General features: G+C 45.6%; 1 protein-coding gene across 4 annotated transcripts in view; it reads left to right on the top strand.

The window, feature by feature from the left end:
* Positions 1-22921, top strand: part of MYO10 (myosin X) — a 225789-nt gene that overhangs the window by 114027 nt on the left and 88841 nt on the right. For all 4 annotated transcript variants that reach the window (XM_019450761.2, XM_053906900.1, XM_053906899.1 and 1 more), the window contains 5 exons: positions 11587-11721; positions 13831-13969; positions 14787-14871; positions 15466-15569; positions 22549-22678. In XM_019450761.2, coding sequence (XP_019306306.2) covers positions 11587-11721; positions 13831-13969; positions 14787-14871; positions 15466-15569; positions 22549-22678 — 593 coding nt within the window. The remainder of the gene's footprint in view (positions 1-11586; positions 11722-13830; positions 13970-14786; positions 14872-15465; positions 15570-22548; positions 22679-22921) is intronic.

The raw sequence follows: 22921 nt of genomic DNA, 5'->3' as shown, positions 1-22921 counted from the left end.
TAGGGACATCCAATTGGATCTTTCTATTCCTTATACCACCCCGGGACGATATTCGCAGCAGATGTGCTGAGCCTCCCTGCCAGTGAGGTTTCCGTGCAGTTACCGAAGCCTGGATTCTTTCCTGCTGCCAGGCCTGCATTCACGGAGCACGGCCGTCACTGAGAACCTGTGGTGTACCAAAACGGCTGGTGTGAAAGATAGTGGCTTCTGTTTTTGGTGACTTTCTAGTCCCAACTTGTGGCTAAAGAAGTCTATTATTTCAAGCGGGAAGGACAAGGCCGTTTGGATTTGGAGGAGATGTTCAATGAGACCCTCCTTTCCCCCTCCGGATTTCTGATTCCATGGAAGTGAGACCGATGGGGAGCCATATGTTAACTTTAGACTTGCAGCCAGTGGGGCTGGCTAACACCGCAGCCCCGGATTAGACGGAACCCCCTGATCCGGATACAGGGCAGGTCAGCGGTGGCCACGATCACGATCACTGCGGGAAGCCAGTTCGCTGACCAGCCCTCCCCCCTCTCCCCCTGCCCCCCGGCTCACCTGTCGGGGAAGCCGTCCTTGCTCCTGTAGGGAGGAAAGGGGGAGCGTAGGGGCACGGGGAAGGGAACCCGGGGGCCCCCAGCCGAAGACGTTTGGGAGACACAGTGTCCCACGCGGTATGTGTTTGGGGATGAATGTGCTCACGGGGTTTGAAGGCTGGCTGTGAGGTGGACGCCGGGCAGGAACTTTTCAGGCATCAACTCACTGAAACCTTCCGACGGCCCTTTGGTGCGTGTGGCTGTTCTGTGGTATTTGCGGGCGCCACACGCAGAAAACTGCTTGAGGGATTGTATTCTTCTGACCGTTTTCACCCGTTGGCCTTGTGCACGGGTCCTTGCTTTTTGTAACAGGTCAGAATTTATACCACTAGAGCAGCAGAACGTTGCCTTCCTCTTCCTCGTTTGACCTCACTCTCTGCCTCTTGTAGGGGAGGGAAGCATCCGGGCAGATACACTCTCTTGGCTTTATCACTTTTATGGTGCTCACGTCCTGGGCGGTGCAAGTAACTTGGATAGAGGGGCTACCCATTTAGTTAGGGAAGCAAATATGAATCGTTATGACTTGCGGCCAATCGAAATGACGCTATTCGGGGTGCCTGGGTGGCTCAGTCGGTTAAGCGGCCGACTTCAGCTCAGGTCATGATCTCGCGGTCCGTGGGTTCGAGCCCCGCATCGGGCTCTGTGCTGACAGCTCAGATCCTGGAGCCTGTTTCAGATTCTGTGTCTCCCTCTCTCTGATCCTCCCCTGTTCATGCTCTGTCTCTCCCTGTCTCAAAAATAAATAAAATGTTAACAAAAATTTTTTTTAAAAAAAGAAATGACACTATTCAGTGTATTTTTTTAAAAAGGGAGGGGGGCTTTCAAGGGTCCCATTGCCAGTAAAGGAACTTGCCCTGTGACTTCAAGCACATTGTTTGAAGCCTCTTCCAGATGACTTCAGCAAGGCTCAGAACTTAGAGTTTAAGATCACCATTTCAGCCTGCAGAAAATAATTTAATAAGATGAACAGAAAGAAAGAAAACATCTATTTTAAGAAGATTGAATGGTTTTCCACACTCAGGTACCTAACTATTTGCCACTGATAATGGCCTGTGTTACCTACTTTCATTGGAAAAAAATGAGAGGATCCCTTGTCTGTCGCTTACTTGCTCGACAGAGCAGCTTAGGAAGAAAGTGAAAAATCAAATGAGCTCATTGTGCGTGTGTGCGTGTGCGTGTGTGTGTGTGTGTGTGTGTGTAATAAAACAGAAAGGGGTTGGCATTTTCACGCCAAAGACTGGTATTTAAAATAAGGGGGGAGGTAGAGGGTGAGTGGATCCCGGCTAGAAAGCTCTCATTGTGAAATACTGATGTGAACGGAGTAACTGTATTTATCTAAATTAACTCAGGAAATGGAGTCTTTAAGAATAGAGTTCTCATTAAAGTGTGTCTTGTTTAATCTCTCCAGTTGTTGTTTTTTTTTTTTTTAATGGGGATTGGGGCTGTGGGAATTTACAGAAAATTGAGTATAAAAATAAAAATTGCAGGTTACTGTAGCCCCGTGTAGATTTCCTCAGGCGTGATCTGCCCCCTGGTGGATACAATGTGTTTTACTACTTTGCAAACCTTTTCTCATGTGATACCTTAAAATCAGAAAGTAGGCCTGTTTGGAATTAGGACTTCAGACATCAATTATTCCCTCATTTCACGAGCCTGGGTCCCTTGGCCAAGGTCCCCATCTCTTTGGTGGCAAGCTGAGTCTCTAGGCTTCTAGTCCAAGCCTCTCGTGTTGGTTTTACTTAGAAGGTTGTTACCTCTCCCAAGTTCTAATTTTGCCTTTTTGTGCACATTTAAGCAAATGCTTATGCTATTATAGTTTTTAAAATATCAACATATGTTTGAAACTTGAGAATTTTTCTGTTTTTTTCATCTAGCTGGCAAGATCAGCATTTGATTTTGTTTGATCTGGTACATTCTACATTGACCTCAGTTTCTCACACCTTGATTGGACAGGCAGGGTTTAGTTTAGCAGGGCCTATCAGGATACGTGACCTTTTCAGGTGTGTCGTGTAAGTCAGGCCTGTGCCTGATTCATCCATGAACCTCACTGTCCGTGTGTCTGGTAAGAGGGCCAGCATTCAACCGGGGTGTCCAGAGTGGCTGGGTTTAGGACCTTTGCTTCCTTTGCATGTTTGGTGTTCCAAAACTGGAGCGATTTCTTTTCCATTCTGGAATGATAATTAAGTGTTCCATCTTTTTCTGTTTCATCACTTAGAAGTGATGGGGTTGGAACAGTGAACAAAACTTGTGTCCTGGATTAGAAGGGCACCAACCTGGGGCGCCTGGGTGGCTCAGTCGGTTAAGTGTCTGACTTCCGCTCAGGTCATGATCTCATGGTCCCTGAGTTCAAGCCCGGCGTCGGGCTCTGTGCTGATGGCTCAGAGCCTGGAGTCAGCTTCGGATTCTGTGTCTCCCTCTCTCTCTTTAGCCCCTTCCCCTGCGCATGCTTGCGCGCGCGCTCTCTCTCTCTCTCTCTCTCTCTCTCTCAAAAAATAACATTAAAATATTTTTTTAAAAGGCACCAACCTGAATTAGGCATGAGGCATGCATGCCTCGTGCTCATGTAATATGGCAGGTTGCTGTGCTAGAATTTGGGGATTAAGAAAAAATGAAATAAAATCCAATCGTTGCCTTCAGGAACTTCTCCTCTGATGGGAAGAAACTGATAGAGCTAAGTAATTTCAATATAAGCTACCGAAAGCTATACTAGAAATGTGTCCATGGTCACTCAGAGAGGAGGTGGTAGGTCCTCAGGAAGGAACTCGGTCAGTACTTCATGGAGAAAAGGGTGTATGGTTATGAGTCGGAGAACGTGTGGGAATATGGCCGGCATGAAGGAGAGGAAGGGCACAGAAGCCCTTGTAAAAGCATCGATGTTTGCACCAACAAGGGTAGTTAGGAAGTAGAAAGTAGCCCATGAGGCTGTGGGGTTTGCTGAGGGACACGAAGGGCTGGGGCTGGAAAGGCAAGGCAAGGGAATTGAAAGACACGTGTGTGCGTCACCCCCAGACAAGCCCAAGAGGACTTTCCGTGGGGACACTGAGGCTCTGTGCTGTTAAGTGACTTTCCAGAGGCCTCAGCTGTGAGCAGTAGACCCAGGATTGAGCTCCAGTCTCCCCGTGTCATTTTAGAACGGACTCCTCCTTGCTGGTGCAGGACACGTGTTCAGGGCTTTGTCCTGCTTGCGGAGACCCGTGCGCTGAATCCCGTGCAGGCAGACACTTGCCTGAGTCCTCTGGCAAGCAAGGGAGTGACTGACGTAGATCTCGAGAGCATCGTGTGAATTAAGAATTTGATTCACACAGGACTGAGAATGTTGGTCAGGTGTTCACAAAGTGTTCTACGAGGAGCCAGGAGTATATACTTCAAGCGTCGTGAGTCGGTCTTGTTACAACTACTCGACTGTGCCCTTTGAGGACGAAAACACTCACAGGCTGGTCTGTGTTCCAATAAAACTTTATTTATAAAAACAGGCAGCAGAGCGGATCTGGGGCCATAGTTTGTGGGCACCAGGGCAGGTATCTGGGAGACTAGCCTGTGTGGGTGGGTAAAGGGCCTTGTTCACATCGAGGGGCCCTTTCCTTCATGTGGGTTCAGAATCCCTCCTCTCTGCTTTCTTGCGGGCTTTGCTCTCTGTCTTTGGGCCTCCCTGCCCCCTGATTCTCTGATTTCTCCCTTTCTACTGGATCCTTGGCATTTCTAGTACGTTCCATCCTTTAAAAAAATATATTCACCTTTGGTTCCATATCGCCCTTAGGCCACACACCTCCCCCACTCCTTCCATGGTGCGCCATCATCGTGGGTCTCTTCCTTGTTCCCTGGGGCTCCCCAGTCATCCTCCACCAGCTCCTCTTCCGTCAACCTTTCCGTCTCCGGGTGTGCAGGACTCCCTGGTCTCAGACCCCTCCACCCTCCCCTGCAAGTTTCTCCTCTGAGTTCCAGATGTATGTCCAAGTGCCTCTGAGGTCCCATCACAGAGATGGCTCATGGGCATCTCAGGGCATGTCCTACATTCATCCGAAGCTTCTCCCAGACGTGTGTTCCTCCTCTCCTGTTCTCATGCTCAGCAAGTGGACTCCATGCCACCGGGTCACAAGCCTGAGGTCAAGAAGTCCTTCTTGGAACTAGAAGTTCTTCTCCTCCACATGCCCCCTCCCGCCTCCCCATTAAGGTAGAATCGTGCACAGTAAAGCACCCCGATCTCACGGAGACTGCTTCCTGGGTTTTGCCAGCTGTGCAGGCCTGTGTCGCAACACTAGGATCATCCCCCTGGCCAGCTCCCCGGGCTCTCAGGAGTCCTTCCCTGCATGTCGCTGTCCCTTACCACCCTCCTGACGGGGGCTGTCCGTGTCGTTCTACCCCCACCCCCCACCATCTTTCCCGGGGCCGCTCACTTCTCGTCTCCGCCGCCCCCTCTCTTAACTCCCCTTCTGTCCTCACGTCTGTCTCCCTGCGTCCTCTCCGGCCTCCCTCCATGCATTCACCACACTCCATACTCTGCACAGAGCGATTCTTCAAAACCATGAACTTGGTCATGACCGCCTCCTGCTCAAAAAACTGCCTTGTGACTTTGATTCTGCCTATGAAAACTTCTCAAAGCTTTTAATATGGCCTGTGAGGCCCCCATATCAGTGATTGGGGTTATTTTTCTTTTCTTTCTTTCTTTTTTCTTTTTTTTTTTTTTCATAGTTTTTTGTTTCGCTTTCAGCAGGCTAAGCTCATGTTGGTTCTGGGAGAACACGTGTTCTCTGAAGCCCATGTTTGTGTCAGCAGTCATGTTGCACCAGGGGTTAGAACTGTAATTGCCATGGGCTGATGAGAAAAATGTAGGACTGGATGTGTAAGCGATGTGTTTGCTTTTCGTGGAGGTAGAATAACATCGTAATCGCCGTACAAGTCACTGTTGTACGGCGGCTAGAAGAAAGGAACAAGGTGGAAGAAACGAGGCACCACGCCGCCCGTGGTGGAAGAAAGACACCAGCCTCCGCACCCAGGTAGTGAGACCGTCGCACTACAAAGCGGTGACGCTAACCAGTAGGTTAGAATTAGTCCTGTTCATTTGGATTTTTTTTTTTTGTTTGGCGTTCTACTTTTGCTTGTATTCTTTTTTTTTTGATTTAACTTTATTTTTTATTTCTTAAGATGTACATCCAAATTAGTTAGTATATAGTGAAGCAATGATTTCAGTAGATTCCTTATGCCCCTTACCCGTTTAGTCCATCCCCCCTCCCACCACCCCTCCAGCAACCCTCAGTTCGTTCTCCATGAGTCTCTTCTGTTTTGTCCCCCTCCCTGGTTTTATATTATTTTTGTTTCCCTTCCCTTATGTCCATCTGTTCTGTCTCTTAAAGTCCTCATAGGAGTGAAGTCATATGATTTTTGTCTTTCTCTGACTAATTTCACTTAGCATAATACCCTCCAGTTCCACCCACGTAGTTGCAAATGGCAAGATTTCATTCTTTTTGATTGCTGAGTAATACTCCATTGTATATATATATATATACCACATCTTCTTTATCCATTCATCCCTCGATGGACATTTGGGCTCTTTCCATGCTTTGGCTATAGTCGATAGTGCTGCTATAAACATGGGGGTGCATGTGTCCCTTCAAAACAGCACACCTGTATCCCGTGGATAAATGCCTAGTAGTGCAATTGCTGGGTCGTAGGGTAGTTGTATTTTTAGTTTTTTGAGGACCCTCCATACTGTTTTCCAGAGTGGCTGCACCAGCTTGCATTCCCACCAGCAATGCAAAAGAGATCCTCTCTCTCCACAGCCTCGCCAACATCTGTTGTTGCCTGAGCTGTTAATGTGAGCCATTCTGACAGGTGTAAGGTGGTATCTCATTGTGGTTTTGATTTGTATTTCCCTGATGATGAGTGATGTGGAGCAGTTTTTCATGTGTCGGTTGGCCGTCTGGATGTCTTCTTTGGAGAAGTATTACTTTTGCTTGTATTCTTAAGTTTGGCTTTCTAGTTCTGTGATTACGGTTCTCAAGGATAGAAGGGGATACCTAGTTCTGGGTATCACTGTGCTGTAATATACGTGTTCTGTCGTATTCTCCACATTACCTAGCAGTAACTCAGTTCTGAGACTGTCTACCTGGAGATGATGTCTCATCCCACAGGTTAAGGGCTCGGTCCCCCAAGACTGCCGTCTCCGTGTTCCCCACCCCCCACTTCAGGTACCAGTCACAATTCCGAGTTGTCACCTGTGCTGCTGATTCGCCGGGCTATAGATTGGAGGTTCCAACGGATCCACTCCTTTGTGTGATTAATTTGCTAGAGTGGCTCACAGAACTCAGGAAACCAGTTTCCTTACTGGATTACCGGTTTATTATAAAAGGATATGACTCAGAAAGAGCTGGAAGAGATGGCTAGGATGAGATCTGGGGAAAAGGCCATCGGCTTCCCTCCAAGGGTTCACCAATCCGGAAGCTTCCGGAACAACATCTCCCACCCCCATTTTCGTGGATTTCTATGCCAGCTTCATCACCTAGGCATGAATGATTAAATCACTGACTATGGGTATTGAATTCAATCTCTTGCCCCTCTCCCCTCCCCGAAGGCCAGTGGTGGGGGGAGGAATTGAAAGTCCCAACCTTCTAGTTCTGTTATTGGCTCCCCTGGCAACCAGCGCCCCCCCCCCCCCCCAGTCTTTGATTACCTGGGCGCTTTCCAAAAGTCACCTCATTAACATAACAAATGACATCTTTATTGCTGTCATCATTTAGGAAATTCCAAGTGTGTTAGGAGCTCTGTCAGAAAGGAGGATGAGGACCCAGTATATATTATAATAAATAATCACACTATCACACGTATTTAGCATGTATATTATATGCTGCATAGATGTTAATAATGATGGTTAACTTGAAAATGTCTGGATTGGGGGTGATTGGTGATCTTCCTCACCACCCTACTCCCTTATTTAATGTTTGTTTGTTTGTTTGTTTAAAGAAAGAGTGAATAAGGAGGGGGTGGGGGCGAGGGGGAAGAGAATCCCAAGCAGTCTCCCTGCCGTCAGCCCAGAGCTTGACACAAGGCTCGAACTCACAAACCTGTGAGATCACAACTGGAGCTGAAATCAAGAGTCGGACACTTACCCAGTGGAGACAAACACTGGAGGGAAACAAACCCAGGTGCCCCGCTATTAAAAGAACTACTTGACGGGACAGCAGTGACCTCTCAGTGGGTCCCTACTGTCCTCCCTTCAGTCCCCTGGACTTTGGCCCTGCTGGCTGCTTTTCCTTCCTCCAGGGCACTGAGCAGGGTCCTCCCGTGGGTCTCCCCGCTCTCCCTTCAATTTTCACCCACTTGTCTCCGGTGCATGTTTTCATTTTTTGGTCTCCCTATCAGTGTGCTGCCCGACCCTCCTGCTCCCCCAAAAAAGGTCTTTACTGAGCCCTTACCGTCCACCTAAATCTGAACTTTCCTGTCCTCTGGGACACTTGTGACTCCTTGCTCGGTATCTTTGTGCTGCTAGATCACAGACAGACTGTGCCATTTCGTGCATCCGTGCTTTCTGAGCCCTGAGTGCAGCCTGACACGTAGCAGGTGCACAGATGTTTAAGGAGGGAAGGAATTACCTGCAGAGATGCTCTTCCTCCATTGCTTCGAAGATTGCCTTGGTTTGACCCTCAATAAACTTTTCATGTCACAGGCAGGGGCGGGAGGAGGAGGAGGGAGAAGTGGAGGGGGGGGGGGAGTGTTACTTAAAGGTGTATGACCCGCGGAGAGTCCTGTCACCTTTGATGAGGTTACCTTTCCTCTCTGCCTTGTTCAGGTAACACTTCCGTGTCTCCATATATGGTAGCCCCCACCTGTCCCCTCCTGCTATGGTCCTCTCTGAATTTTGTGAAACTGCTTTCAAGAGTAGCAGTTCCCAAACCTGGCCTCATGGTAGAATCCTCTGGAAATTTTTATTTTTTTTTTTAATTTTAATTTTTTTTAACTTTATTTATTTTGAGAGAGACAGAATACAAGTGGGGGAGGGGGAGGGAGAGAGGGAGACAGAGAATCCCAAGTCGGCTCCACGCTGCCTGCGCAGAGCCCGATGTGGGGCTCAAACCCACGAGACCGGGAGATCATGACCTGAGCTGAAACCAAGAGTCGGACTCGTCACAGACTGAGCCACCCAGGCACCCCTGGAAATTTTTTTTAAAAATACCGACAGTTGAGTTCTACACCTTACGGTTCAGGTTAGAGGTGTATTAGGTGATTCTGATGTGCAACCAAGTTTGAGAACTGTGGTCACAGAGCACCATTCAAGTCGGGGTTTTATTTTGTTTCAAGTTTTAATTCTGTGCCAAAAAAGATGTACTTAAAGAAGGTGCTTGAAAAAAGTATGCTAGAGTGAGAAAAAATGTGACTGCAGATTGCTATAGATCGATAGCCATGACTGGTTCATGGCAATGAGAGTCTTGGGTTTTCTTCTCTTTGACCAAGTCTTGCTCTTGAATTTGAACCGTATCTGCTCTGTGATCGAATCTTTAACATGTTATATTTGTCAGGGTAAGCTAATGGCTGTAACAAACAGCGCCCCCCCCCCCCCCAATCTCAGGAACATTACACAGGAATGCTTTACGTCTTGCTCATTTTGAAGCCCCACAAGGGAAGGTAAGAGACTTGACTTTATTCTGCGTGTCATTTTGTTTAGAGATGTGTCAACCCTGAGGGCACCCAGGTGGTGGGCATGGGAGGCGGAGCCCAGAGGACCATGAAGAAGGGAATTTTTACCCACCAGACAAGGAAATGGCACATGTCCCTCTCGCTCTGCTGTTCAGCTGCCCTTCTGTTCCACTGGCCACATTCAGTCCCTGTTACTCACGCATCGCTGTCCTTACTACCAGGGAGGTTGACATGTTGTCTGCTTCCTTGTGCTGGAGGACAAAGAAACGCATTTGGGGAACACGTGACATCATTTCTGTCTCATACGTTTTAACTAGAGAACTTGGTTTTTTAAGTTCTGTGTGTGTGTGTGTGTGTGTGTGTGTGTGTGTGTATGTGTGTGTGATAGAGTCAACAACTAGATAGATGTATATATATATTTTTTCAAATGCCAAGCATTACTTAAATCTCTTCTTGCAGTTTTTCTCTCTTAGTTTATGTCATTCATTCAGTGCTTGACTGCTGAATGCCCTCTGTGTGCCAGACCCTGGTCTAGACAGGTGCCAGTGACGTGAAGACGTGCGTACTAGCAAGAATCTGCTTGTTGGTAACAGAAAACCCAGCCGAAGTTGTCCCAACTCAGATAACACCGGGCAGGGCAGTTTCGGGTCTGGGGATTCAGCCACGCCTGCCGGGCCTTCTCTGATTTTCTTGGCTTTTGCTTTATTGTCCCAAGATAGGTGTGGATTCCCAGGTACTGTCTGCAGCAGGGGGGAGGTCTCTGCCTGGTGTCTCTTGTGTGTACACAAAGCCCCCCACGAGCCCTTAGCACGCTCGACATGAAGTCTCTCCAGCTGGAGTCCTCGCATCTGCCCGGGATCTACCCTGTCACTTGCAGAGGGAACGGTGTTACTGAGAGTTGCCTAGACCAGTGTAGATTCCCCGTGGGTCTGTGGGACCCAGCCGGACGTGGCTGTTGTCATCTCTGAGTCACTCCCTTTCCTTTATTACGTGTGGTTAATCACTTCCCATTGCAGCAGAATTCCTCTTGCGTAACTTCCCAGATCGTGGCACTCAACGAGGGCAGCTTTTTCAGGACCACGCGGAGCTCATCCGTGTATCTCGCCCACTTAGCAGTTGTGAAGGCGCTGCTTTGATACATTGTTGGTGTTGCTCTTCTGTTGCTTAGACCTTTAGTTGACTTTTCTTATAAGTTCCCTGCCTTTGGCTACTTCTGTTCTCCCCAAGTACTGGACATGGTGCCTTACACAAAATTGAGTTTCTCCTTTTAAATCCCTGATCTCCATGCCTGCTTGTCCATATCCGGCGGGGCTGAGCTTGTCCGGGACGTGACCACCAGCAACAACTGATCTCCCGAGAGCCCTTGCGCTCCTTCTGGAGCATTACCTCCAGAGCCGTGTTCCTTCCAGGCCACCTCGATGAGCTTAGTCTTCGCCGTCTGTCTCCTGTCTCCGGCGGTTGGCTCTGAGCCATCAAACTGGATCCTGTGGGCTCTCTCTCTCTCTCTCTCTCTCTCTGCCGCCTCTGATCTCAGTGCAGCTGACCCAACCAGAATCCTGCCCCCCGTGGGTCTTCCCGAGCTCATCTGGCCCTGGTGCCCAACTCTTTCCCTTTCCTCTCCGTGGGACTCATGTTTGCCGGTCTGTTAAGGTGCAACTTGAACCTTGTTTACTTCTCTTACCGGCCTCCCCTCCCCGTGTGCTGCTGCATTCCCTGGCCCTTAATTGTCACGAAAGCGTGATCTCTGCAGGATGTCGAACCCAGACCTGGCGTTACATCCTGGCTCGGACGCTTAGCCGCTGCCTCCCTCGTAGGACTGTTGCGAAAGCGATGATAAAATGATTCACTGTGGGTCGAGTACCTGTGGGGTACCCTTGTCCCCTTCAATCATATTTATGAATAATTGCATTTTTGTGCATATTTATTTGCCTGCTTTCAGTTCCCCAGAATGACGTTGTTGGTGTGCCTGTTCATGTGACGAGCACTTAATACCAAGTGCCTGTCACCAGCACCAGAGGTGCTGTGGAGATGGCTGGGGACGCTCAAGTGACCAAAGCAGAGATCCTTGCTCATTTCAGGGCCTCCCTGGAAGGATAGGCGCCTTCCAGCCTCTTACCTTAACTTAGTGGGGGTGGTTCCGTTTACCTCCGACGCCACAGAGGCCTTTGCAAGTGCCAGAAACGGTGTGGCCAGAGCTTTCATTGCCCTTCAGCTTGCCTCGTGGGACCGACATTTCGACCTCCTTTTTCCCGCCTTCCAACAGGTGTTCTGTGGACAAACTGGAGGGACGTGGGTCAAACTGAGTTTCGTTTCTTTTTTTGGTTGTTTGTTTGTTTCTCCCTGTAATTAGAAGCCCAAGCTTGTGCATTTTGTTTTGCAGCGGCGAAAGTGGGGCAGGGAAAACCGAAAGCACCAAATTGATCCTCAAGTTTTTATCAGTCATCAGTCAACAGTCTTTGGAACTATCCTTAAAAGAGAAGACATCCTGTGTCGAACAAGCTATCCTCGAAAGCAGGTATGTCGTGATCATGTTCCTTCTTTCAGATAAATAGGATTTACTGTCCTCCCTGTTGGCGAATTTAAGGATGAATTACAATCAGTGGGTCTGTTTTCTCTTTTTCTTCTCTTTTACAATTCCTCGAGAAGTCCCAGCATGCACATAGCAGTTTCCAATAACCTGACCTGTCTCCCCCCCCCCCCCCGCCCCCGTCCCCACCCCTGGGCCAGGTTAGAGGTGGTGACTGAGTGACTGAGTGATTCAGAGGAGCGTTCTGTAGCCTCCTCTTACAGTGAGCCCTCGACTCGCTTTTGTGGAGGCCTTGTGACGGGCAGAAATTTCAGCCTCTGGCCACTGTGTAACAGAGGACTTAGCACAGCGATGAGGGAGCCTCTGCTCAACATCCAGCCCTGTGGAGGCACCATGTTGGCAAGATGGCATTTTTAAAAAATTTGTTTAATGTTTATTTATTGTTGAGAGACAGAGAATGATCATGGGAGGGGAAATGAGAGGGAGAGACGCAGAATCCAAAACAGGCTCCAGGCTCCGAGCTGTCAGCACAGGGTCCAACGCGGGGCTCGAACTCGCAAACCGCGAGATCATGACCTGAGCCGAAGTCGGACGCTCAACCGACTGAGCCCCCCAGGCGCCCCAAGATGGCATTTTTGTAGCCTCCCACGTGGCAGAAGGTCACTGAGACCTTTGATGGCAGTGAGCCTTTGAAAGAGGGCTGTGTGGGGAGGTATCCTCTGAATTTTTATTTTATTTTTTTATGTTTATTATTGAGAGAGGGAGAGAGAGAAAGAGCGTGAGTGGGGGAGGGACAGAGTGAGAGGGACACACCGAATCCAAAGCAGGCTCCAGGCTCTGAGCTGTTAGCACAGAGCCCCAGGCGGGGCTCAGACCCACAAACTACAAGATCATGACCTGAGCTGAAGCTGGACGCTTAACCTACTGAGCCACCCAGGCGCCCCTGCATTTTTATTTTAAATGTGCACTTGCCAAACATCTGATTTGTGCCTTATAAGATTTTAGAACCAATAAGGACTTTACAGATTCTATTACTTAGAATTTAGTCCCGGGGTCAGCAAACTACAGCCAGATGCCCATAACCTGTGGCCTGTTTTTGTTTTAGCATTCATACACTTTTTTCCGGTGTCGTAAAATATACATAACGTTTATAACTTTAAACATTTTTTTTCAGCGTGCAGCTTAGTGGTGTTAAGTGCATTCATGTTGTGCAACCATCACCACCATCCGTCTTCAGAACATTTTCATCTTCCTGCAGCCTGTTTTGTAAATAAAGTTTTATTGGAACACAGACACGCTCATTTGTTTCTCTATTGCTGATAACTGCTTTCGAGCTGCAGTGGCAGAACTGAGTGCTTGCAGCAGAGACCGCAGGCCCCTAAAAGATCTATTACCTGGTTCTTGACAGAAAGTTTTCCACCTCCAGACTGGTCTGACCCCATTTTACAGGTGGAGAAGACGCAAAGAAGTTACTGATAAATGAGTTGCTCCAGGACAGACAACAGATGGGTGAAATGCCCAGGACTGGGACTTTTTCAGTTGCCGAAATTTAAGTGGGGGTCTTCTCCTGTGCGATCCCTGGCTTATGTACATAAGCCCAAGTTAATTTGTGCGAGATCGGACCGTAGTGACTCCCTGAGCTCCAGTATCCTGCGCCTGCACGAGCTGTAAGATCTCTCGTTCAAAATGATGAGGATCATAAACCCATTTCAGCAGGGGCTTTGGAAAGCTGGCTCTTCTGTAAATAAACCTAGTCACTGTGGGTCCCGTTGCTTTCAGATTTGCCTCGCAGTTGAATATTTAGACAATTGGTGAGGAATGCTCTTGCGGTTTTTAGATCTACCCTAATTAACACTTGCTGCGGTCCTCGCGTCTTCTTTTTAAATTTTTTTTAATGACATACCATGTCCCGTTAGTTGCGTATATCATAGTGATTAGGTTTTCTGCGCGTGATGAGATGATCCCCGCGGTAAGTGTCCTTACCGTCTGTCACCGTGCGCGGGTATGGCGATATTACCGACATAGAGCCGGTGTGCCGAAATTGACATCTCGTGACTTGTTTATTTGCTAACGAAGCTGTCCTCACTTCTATCACAGCCCCATCATGGAAGCTTTCGGCAACGCGAAGACCGTGTACAACAACAACTCCAGTCGCTTTGGGAAGTTTGTTCAGCTGAACATCTGCCAGAAGGGGAATATTCAGGGCGGGAGAATTGTAGATTGTATCCTGTTTCTTGTTTTGAGCATTTGACTCTGTAAGAGGACGAACTGTTCTTGGTTACCACAAGGGCAGTTAAAGAATGTGACACATTCCGGGTTTTGCTCTAATATTACTCTGTTGGACCTATTAATTATTCTGGGAGAACCATCTTTCGGAAACTTCGATACTGTCTGTAATCAGGAAAATTGGAATCCTCATCAAGCGTCAGGTTTTTTTGTTTGGAATGAATTCTGTCAAATAGTGTAGCACCTCCGAGGAGGTCACGTGTCCTGTTTGAATTGGATTTAGGTGAAATAGCCTATGCTTTGTTGGCTTGTCTCTTTGGCACAGAAGTCTCTGTGTCAAAGAGCAGGAATTTGTTTTTATTTTATTTTATTTTTTTAATGTTGTATTTTTGAGAGAGAGGGAGAGGGAGAGACAGAGTGCAAGTGGGGGAGAGAGAGAGAGGGAGACCCAGAATCTGAAGCAGGCTCCAGGCTCTGAGCTGTCAGCACAGACAGAGCCCGACGCGGGGCTCGAACTGACAAACCGCGAGACCATGACCTGAGCCGAAGTCGGCCACTTGACCGGCTGAGCCACCTAGGTGCCCAAAGAGCAGGGATTTGTCATTATTTGGGTCACAAAGACTAGAAAATTGAAGGGTAATTGAGCATGTGATCTCCTTGTTTTGTTCCTTGACTTGCCATTGCTTTTCGCATGAAGATTTATTAGAAAAAGTAAGTAAACATTTAATTCACATTTTCTTCTGTAGTAATGATCTTTGGAAATTACGGGTTTGTGCTCACTAAACAGAGGAAACCTCTCTGAGTCGAATTCTGATTTCTCTCCACAGAACCGAGTAGTAAGGCAAAACCCCGGGGAAAGGAATTATCACATATTCTATGCACTGCTGGCAGGGCTAGAACATGAACAGAGAGGTGAGTGGTGGGAGACCGGCGGGGAAACACGGGCTAGCAACTTGTCCTCCCTTGAAAAGCCGTCGGTAAATGCAAAAACTCTCTTTGGACTTTGTTGGTGTTCCATCGATTGAAACAAAACGTAGGAGAGACGGGCCGAAAGATGCTGAGTCCATTTTAGAGCCAAATAATGTAGGGGGGAAATCATCAAAAGGGAAGTCTCAAATGTCTTGTTTGTTTTTGGAATCTTGAGACTTTTCCGACTTGTACAATATTGATGAGAAACTATATAACGCCTCGTAACGGGTTTACTCTTAAACCACACCCAAAGAAAGCTAATTTCTAAACATTTGGTTTTTAAGAGAGAACAGCCAAGACCGGGTCCTCATCAGTTATTTTTTAAATAACATTTTCTATCACGCCATCTAATTTAATGAAATTATTTTTGCTTTCTCTAGGTGATGATTCAGAACTCTGCATTTTAATAGGGGGCTGTTAGCATAGAATTATTTATGTATTTTATCTTTTGAAGTTACAAAGTGAAAACTCTCTTGGACTCTGTCTTATCCTGGCCAGTCAAGTACTGATACTCCATTTTTCGTTGTCTTTTTGCAGAAGAATTTTATTTATCTGTGCCAGAAAACTACCACTACTTGAGTCAGTCTGGATGTGTAGAAGACAAGACAATCAGTGACCAGGAATCCTTTAGGGAAGTGATTGTAAGTTACGTTGTTCTTTTGCCTTCTTAAGAGCGACAGCCCCCTAGAAAAATAAGTGACATGTTTCATTTTCTGTTTCAAACAATATTTTGTTAATGAAGTAATTACATTTGCACTGCTGTGCAAGAACAGGTGCTTGCTTCTTGTTCCCACTCATGAGAAAGACTGTTCCAGACTGGAAGAGAATCCTCTTTCTTTAGAAGTTGGATGAATGTCTGTGACATTCAGGACAGATGGGAGGTTGACTTGGAACAGTCTACTAAAAATAAAAAAATCATAGGCTTGACATTGGATCATGCCAAGCTTTCTTTTTTGAGCTTACAAATATATATATAATATATCATATTAAATATGTATATATTATATGTGTGTGTGTATTTTTGTAATAACCATTTCCATGGCTAAAACCAAATCTGTCAACCATTAGACCAAGTAACTGTTAGGATCTTGTTTGTTTCTCTGCAAGAATAGTCACCTTACAACTCTGAGGTGTGGATAAGTGAGCGTCTTGTAGTTTTCTGATATCACAAGGACTTGTTAAACGGTGACAACATTCAGGAAGCCTGGTTGTGGAGCTTTATTAACAGCCCCACCTGACTGAGAGTGGCCGGTCGATGTTGCTAATGTGGTTCTTCCAGCAATGCCAGAGTCACTGCCGTAGTAGCTGGAGACAGTGGACCGAAGGTGAATTCACCGTTGTCAGTGCGACTGACGTCGAGCACTTACTGTACAGACTTCCCCAGGCCATCTCTCTCATTGCTCTGAACCCTGAGGGTAGGAATCCCGGCTGTCTGCACTCTGCGACCCGGGGAGGTTGGTGACCAGCCTAACCACACACGGTACCTAATAGAGCTGGTGGGGAAAGTTTAACTCCAAAGACTCTAAACCACAAGGCAGGTCGGTGGTACCTGCTTTTGCCTGTCAGGTTCTTATCTTTACAGCTGTCAACGCTTCTCTCTTCACTGTCCCCATTTACTCTTCTAGATTGGTCATAAAAATGCCTTGTGGAATGAAACCAGGGTATTTTTTTTTAAGTGAATGTGTATCATAACATCATTTTTTCACGTCTTAAGTTGAAAACGAAATTAAAAACAGGATTGGCTCTAATATCAGGATCATCTTCCCTCTGTGGGTCTTTTATCTGCCATTTATAATACGGGGGGCGGGGGGCTTGGACTTCTTTTGCCCAATCTCCTCTCTTGAACCTGTTAACGAAAAAAGCCCCCTGCTGAGGATGCCTTTTTGCTGCGTAGGCTGGACAGCAGGGGATTTGGCTCTGTGAACTGGATTTTCCAAAATGTGTTTTAAGTATTTTAAATTTTCTTTCCTAGTTTCATTTGGCCCCTGGATTTGTCACTACTCAGGCTTCATCCCGTTTCAGTTTATTATTGTCTTTACTGTGTGTTCAAATAAATATAAAAACTCATTCTTATTTTTGGTGAAGAAAGACTTCTCCTGGGATTTTTTTTCCTGTTTTCTTCTTCTTTCTTGAAGCTGGAGAACCATGCTTTGTGACAGAAGGACGTTGTGGCAGAAGACAGATAATTATCCAAGAATGGCAGGTCTTGTACTGATTAGCTCGCTGGCCACTAGGGTGCACTGGGCATCAGTCCTCCCCTTGTTCTGGAAGTGCCCCTGAGAAGTTACTCCTATGGCTTTCCTCTGCTTTCCTCTGGGGGCTTCATTTTCTGATTGAGAATCGTTTGTTCTTTTTGTTAACTACTGGTAAACTTCTGAGGCTTGCCCTGCCTTCGGTGATTGCTGGCTCCTATTCTTTATTTGAAAGAGTAGGTTTTGGCCTTTAAAATCTGATCTTACGATGGAAAGATCATCTAGAAAGGAAGAAAAATTTGTACGTGAAATTGACAGAGAGGTACGCAACAAGCTTACAAGTATTCCATTTATGTATTTACAAGTATTCAATTTTATATATTTACGTTGTGATTACTTTTTAGTGTCAACCTACCAGAAATGTAAATGAAAACTTAGCTGCTAGTAAGTAAAATCAGGAACATGTAATTTTTACTATTATTTAACCTTCTGGAAGTTCTAAGCAATGCAGTCAGAAAAGAAAAATGATGTGCACCTTTTCAGAAAGGAGGAAAAATTCTCTTTTCTATAGCTAAACCTGCAAGAATCGCAAATTGGGGAATGGCTTAAATAATTTGTTATGTTGGTAAAATAAGATCCATTACAGCAAGCAAAGCATGTTCAAGTATATTCAATTACATGGAAAATTTATTTTAAACCTGAGAAAGATAAGCTGCAACACTAGATAATCCTTTTATTTAAAAAACATTTTATGTATAATTTGATATATGATAATTCGTATAGTAATTACGTGTGCAGAAAGAAGGCTGAGACAAAAATGGGCACAAAATGTTCTCTCGTGAGGCAGAATTCTACAATCTTATTTTATCATTCTGTGTTATATTTTTACAGTAAATAGGCTGCCTTTTATGATTACCTAGTTATGATTACATTCCTAGAATCGTCATTTCTGTAATATGGGAATATAATCAGAAGTATCCTAACAATACCAGCCAGCCCACTATTCTGCCTTAGGCAGCACTCTGTAACCAGGAGTGACACAGGAATGGTTAAAAACTCCCGCAGGCATGCATGCTCTCTCTCTCTCTCTCTCTCTCTCTGAAACAAATTTTTTTCTAAATAAAAAAATAAATTGGTATCTTCATATTTCAATTTCATGAAGCTTTTTTCCCAGAGGTTTTTGGACCAAAGGAAGGAAAGGAACCACATTCCATTAAGCCTGAAGGACATTTGTTTGCATAATATGTTGAAATGTTCACGGAGAGAAATTGTTTCTGTGAATTCTGTATGAAAATGTCATTTCTGGTGTTCGTTCTTAGCTACTAAAAAAAATGACCCATCAACTTTAATGTCCATATACTCTGGCAATAGGACCTTTTAAGAATTTTCTTTATTTTACTGAGAATTTGCTTTATGTATTTTTAGAGTTTATCATTGCCACCACTTGGCATGAATATAAATGAGTGCCTGTAAAGTATCACGGGAGCTATAGGGGACCTGTTTGTTTTTTTTCCCCCCTGGGGCAGACTCTGTGTTTCATAACCATTTGTTTATGCAGCCTTTCAAGTTGCCCTAGAAATTGCTTAGATGCAAGCTATTTCAAGTCAATGAGAGCAACTAATTTACTGTATTGCCTGCATTTGACCCACCAGAATGGGGGCGGATGAAATGTGTGAGAAATAACAGGAGTCTTTGGGTGATAATCTTTTCAGATTCTCTTATTCCACAAATGTTGAATATTTTTAGAGTGCTTGGCTGCGGACCAGGACTGGACCCAGCCTTACTGGATATATCCATGGGTTTTTAGTTGTTTTGAGCCCACGTATATGTATACATAAATTCATTCCACATGAGTCCAATTGTATTAAGGCGGACTTTATACCTCAATTTTGCCGAACATGAAAACTTCAGTCTCTTTCAGTGGTAGAGAACTTGGGAGCATAAGCAAATTTATATTATAAAATAGCATAATATTGCCTCCTAGAGCGTTACGTGATAAATTATGATTTTTTTAAGATTTCATTTTTAAGTAATCTCTGCATCCAACGTGGAGCTTGGACTTACAACCCCAAGATCAAGAGTCACGTGCTCTACTGACTGAGCCAGTCAGACTCCCCATGATAAATTATTATCAGATTGCTTATTTGGAACTTACTGTGGCCAGAATAGCCTCCACTTCCACCATTCCAGTGGCACCATTTGTTCAGGATTCATCTGTGGCCCCTTGGCCTTCCGGAATGGCATCTCCGCACCTCACAGCCAACTGCCTGAGACCCGGAGTGGATATACCTTTTGGCATCTGAAATTTGCCCCTCTTTTCTATTCATTTCCAGGGTGATGAGCCTGGCTTCCTTTGTTTCTTCATGGTTGGGACCAGATCACATATTTGTCATTCCCCCCCACCCCCAACCCCCAGTTTCCCAAACACCTGTTTTTCTATGTGCCTAATAAGGACGTTACTGAAAATATCCTGTGTAATTTTTTGCCAGTTTCGTAACTAAATTGCTGTTCAGTGCTTCTGAACTATCCTGAGAATTTCCCAGCATGGTGTTTTGAGTCTTGAGCCCTACTGCTGAGAAAATAAGATCATTATAATAAGCTTTAAAGCGGCTACTCTTGGGGCGCGTGGGTGGCTCAGTCGATTGAGCGTCTGACTTCGGCTCAGGTCACGGTGTCGCAATTTGTGGGTTCGAGGCCCGCGTCAGGCTGACAGCTCAGAGCCTGCAGCCTGCTTTGGACTCTGTGTCTCCGTCTCTTTGTGCCCCTTCCTCTCTCTCTCTCTCTCTCTCTCTCTCTCTCTCTCTCTCTCTCCCTCCCTCCCTCCCTCCCTCTCTCTCCCTCTCTCTCCCTCTCTCTCAAAAATAAACATTAAAAAAACTTAAAAAAAAAAAAAGTGGTTCCTCTTGCCAAAGGGGTGGAGATTGTGACTAAAAAGATTTTAAACAAGACAATAGGATGCAAGTAAAGGGTCTTGCCAGTAAGTTTAGCACGCGTGCCCACGTTACTGGTAATTGGTTGCACCCATTAAATTACCCCATAGTATGATTAATAGAATTATTCCTTATCACCACGCTCCTGACTCACTTAGGGTTAGATTGCAAGTAATCAAATTTATTAATACCGTAAGCACATTTGATTCATTTGCTTTCATGTCTCCATGTATAACTTCTGTATGTATTTTAGGAACTTCAAGAATTTTTTCATGGGGCGCCTCTCGGTATTTTTCATTTGATAGCTTGACATTTTGTGCTACTGCAAACTTAGTATTTTTAAAGTCTTACTTCCTCTTAGTGTTATAGAGACTCCAAGTAGTTGATTTAAACAGTGAAGACTTACATTTCCATATCGTTCTATGATCTAAGAATTTTTATAAGTTAGTGTTGAATAGGTCTTATTAATATAGGAGGATAACTTTAACCATGGAGATGGAAAATACTAACTTTAGCACAGTGGAGGTGCTTTATACTTATTTTGCTGTTTAGTTTGGTTCTTACCACCGTTTCAAGAGGCTTGAGAATAAGAAATTATTTGTATTCCTTAACTGTCATTCCTTTAACTTTTAGGATAAGTGAATTTGAATAATTTTCCGTATGTTTCTTTTTAATTGATAAGCACTTGACTAATCGTTTTTATTCTTTGTGCCAATTTCTGTTTACACCCATGAAATGAGTCTTCTCACCCCTGAGTAAATAGTTTCTCTTAACGTGTTAAGATTACACCGTGGGGGATATTTTACAGAACTTCCTTTCTGTTGAGATTTTCTTTGTAGTAAATTTCCAGCATTGAAGTTATGGAAGATAATGCAGGAGATTGCGTTTTCTTTTTTATGTCTTTAGAAAGTAATAGCATCTGGCTGGATAATAAGTTCGTGGACTCTGTGTTCGTGGGGCCCGATTTTGAATCTTGGCTGGGTAGCCCTGTGAGAGTTACTTAACCTCTCTGAACACTCGACAGTTATGCACATTTGTGGCCAACACAGTGCTACCATAGAGTCTCGTTTTCCCAAAAGATTATATTAACTTGTGTACTGGTGATCAGTGCATAAATGTCCCAGTTTCACCAGTTTTAGGTTTAACATCCACAAGTTTTTGGCTAATTTAATAGAAGTTATTATCCTGCATTTGCTCCAATAAGAAATGCCTGTTGCGTCGTTTTGCTCATGTGTCTTTTATTACAGCTTAAGCAATGGCTCCTTCCCTTATAATTTTTAAATTTTCCTGCCTATTGTTGTTGCCCTTTGTTTTCCCTTTATTGTCTTCTCCTTAAAAAGAAGTTAAACTTCTCACATTTTTCAATCTCTGGTGTTTCCTTGTCTAATTTCTGTTGCTTCAAAATGGCGCGTGGTTTCCTTCCTGGTCTCCCAAAGTGATTGTCGTCGTCGTGGTTATTACGTTGTGGGTCCGACGTAACCCCTGGTGGGTTATTTTCGTCAGTGTGGCCAACAGTCCTGTCCTCAGTTGGGGGCGAGGGGTGGTTTCTTCTTGACAAGCACGTGGCTTCTAAATCACACTAGAAAATGAGCACATCTTGGGTGGGATTCAGAAGACGCCTGGCTTCCGCTGTCAGGATACTTGTATTTGGGGACAGACCTCGTCTCCTGTAGTCGCTGGTGTGTTTTTCTCCATTCATCTGTTCCATGAGGATCTATTATAAAAGGAGCAGAGACTCTCCTGTCTACGGAGTTCCTAAGAAAGAATTTTATTCCCCCGGTTTGGGTCCCTGCTGCATTTAACCGTCAAGGGAAGGCTCCAGGGTTTACTCTGGAGCAGCCCCATGAAGTCTCACCCTCACCCCACCAGTTCATGTGGAAGAAAATAAATGTTCCGTTACGCTTCAGTATCTACAGAAAAAGCATTTCCTTATCACCGTCATTACTGTGACTCTCTGAGGTGATTCTGCTGTGACATAACTGGGAAGCCTCTACGTAAGGTATCTCATTTTTCCCCATTGGTGGGGTGAGCGCTCCACATTCTACAGTTCTTTTTTCTTAATGTTTTTTTAATTTCGATGTTTGTTTAACGTTTAAATATTTAGTTAGAAAGCGTGAGCAGGGGAGGGGCAGAGAGAGAGAGAGAGAGAGAGAGAAGAGAGGGAGAGTCCCAGGCAGGCTCCGCGTGGCCGTTGCAGAGCCCGACGCGGGGCCACGTCGCTCGCACTGTGAGATCGTGTCCTGAGCCGAAATCAAGAGCCGGGCGCTCAACCCACTGAGCCACCCCAGGCGCCCCTGCAGTGCTTTCCTAACATCACGTTATTTTCTGTGTGGCTCTGCAAGGTCTTTATCCCTTGAAATTGAGGGCCCGTGAGTCTGTTTCCTGTTTTCTTGCCTGTAGAGCAATACCTGACACTTCTATTGAGCGGGGAGGTTTTCATTTTCTTTAGTGTGGGGAAAATACCCGCAAAAAAATTGAACACAGTTACTGTCTTTCAGACGGCAATGGAAGTCATGCAGTTCAGCAAGGAAGAAGTTCGGGAAATTTTGAGGTTGCTTGCTGGTGTATTACATCTTGGGAACATAGAATTTATCACGGCTGGTGGGGCCCAGGTGTCCTTCAAAACGGGTAAGATGACCCCTGCCTTCCTCCCTTCCTCCCTTCCTTGGCTTTTTCCTCCTAGGGAACTTGGACCTAAAGTATTTACTATCCGCCCTTTTGCAGAAAGGGCTTTCTGAGCCCGGGAGAGAGAACTTTGTATTTGATGCGAATGATCAGCCGAGAAAGGGTCCAAGCATCTAAGAAGGGATTCCTGGGTGGCATGGTGCCTGTGTTCTCATTCTTACCAAGAAAAGAGGAAAATGGACCCGG

Source organism: Panthera pardus, unplaced genomic scaffold (genome assembly GCF_024362965.1).
Source record: "Panthera pardus isolate Hobbes unplaced genomic scaffold, ASM2436296v1 HiC_scaffold_2, whole genome shotgun sequence".
Taxonomy (NCBI): Eukaryota; Metazoa; Chordata; class Mammalia; order Carnivora; family Felidae; genus Panthera; species Panthera pardus.
This window is presented reverse-complemented; position numbering and strand designations above follow the sequence as displayed.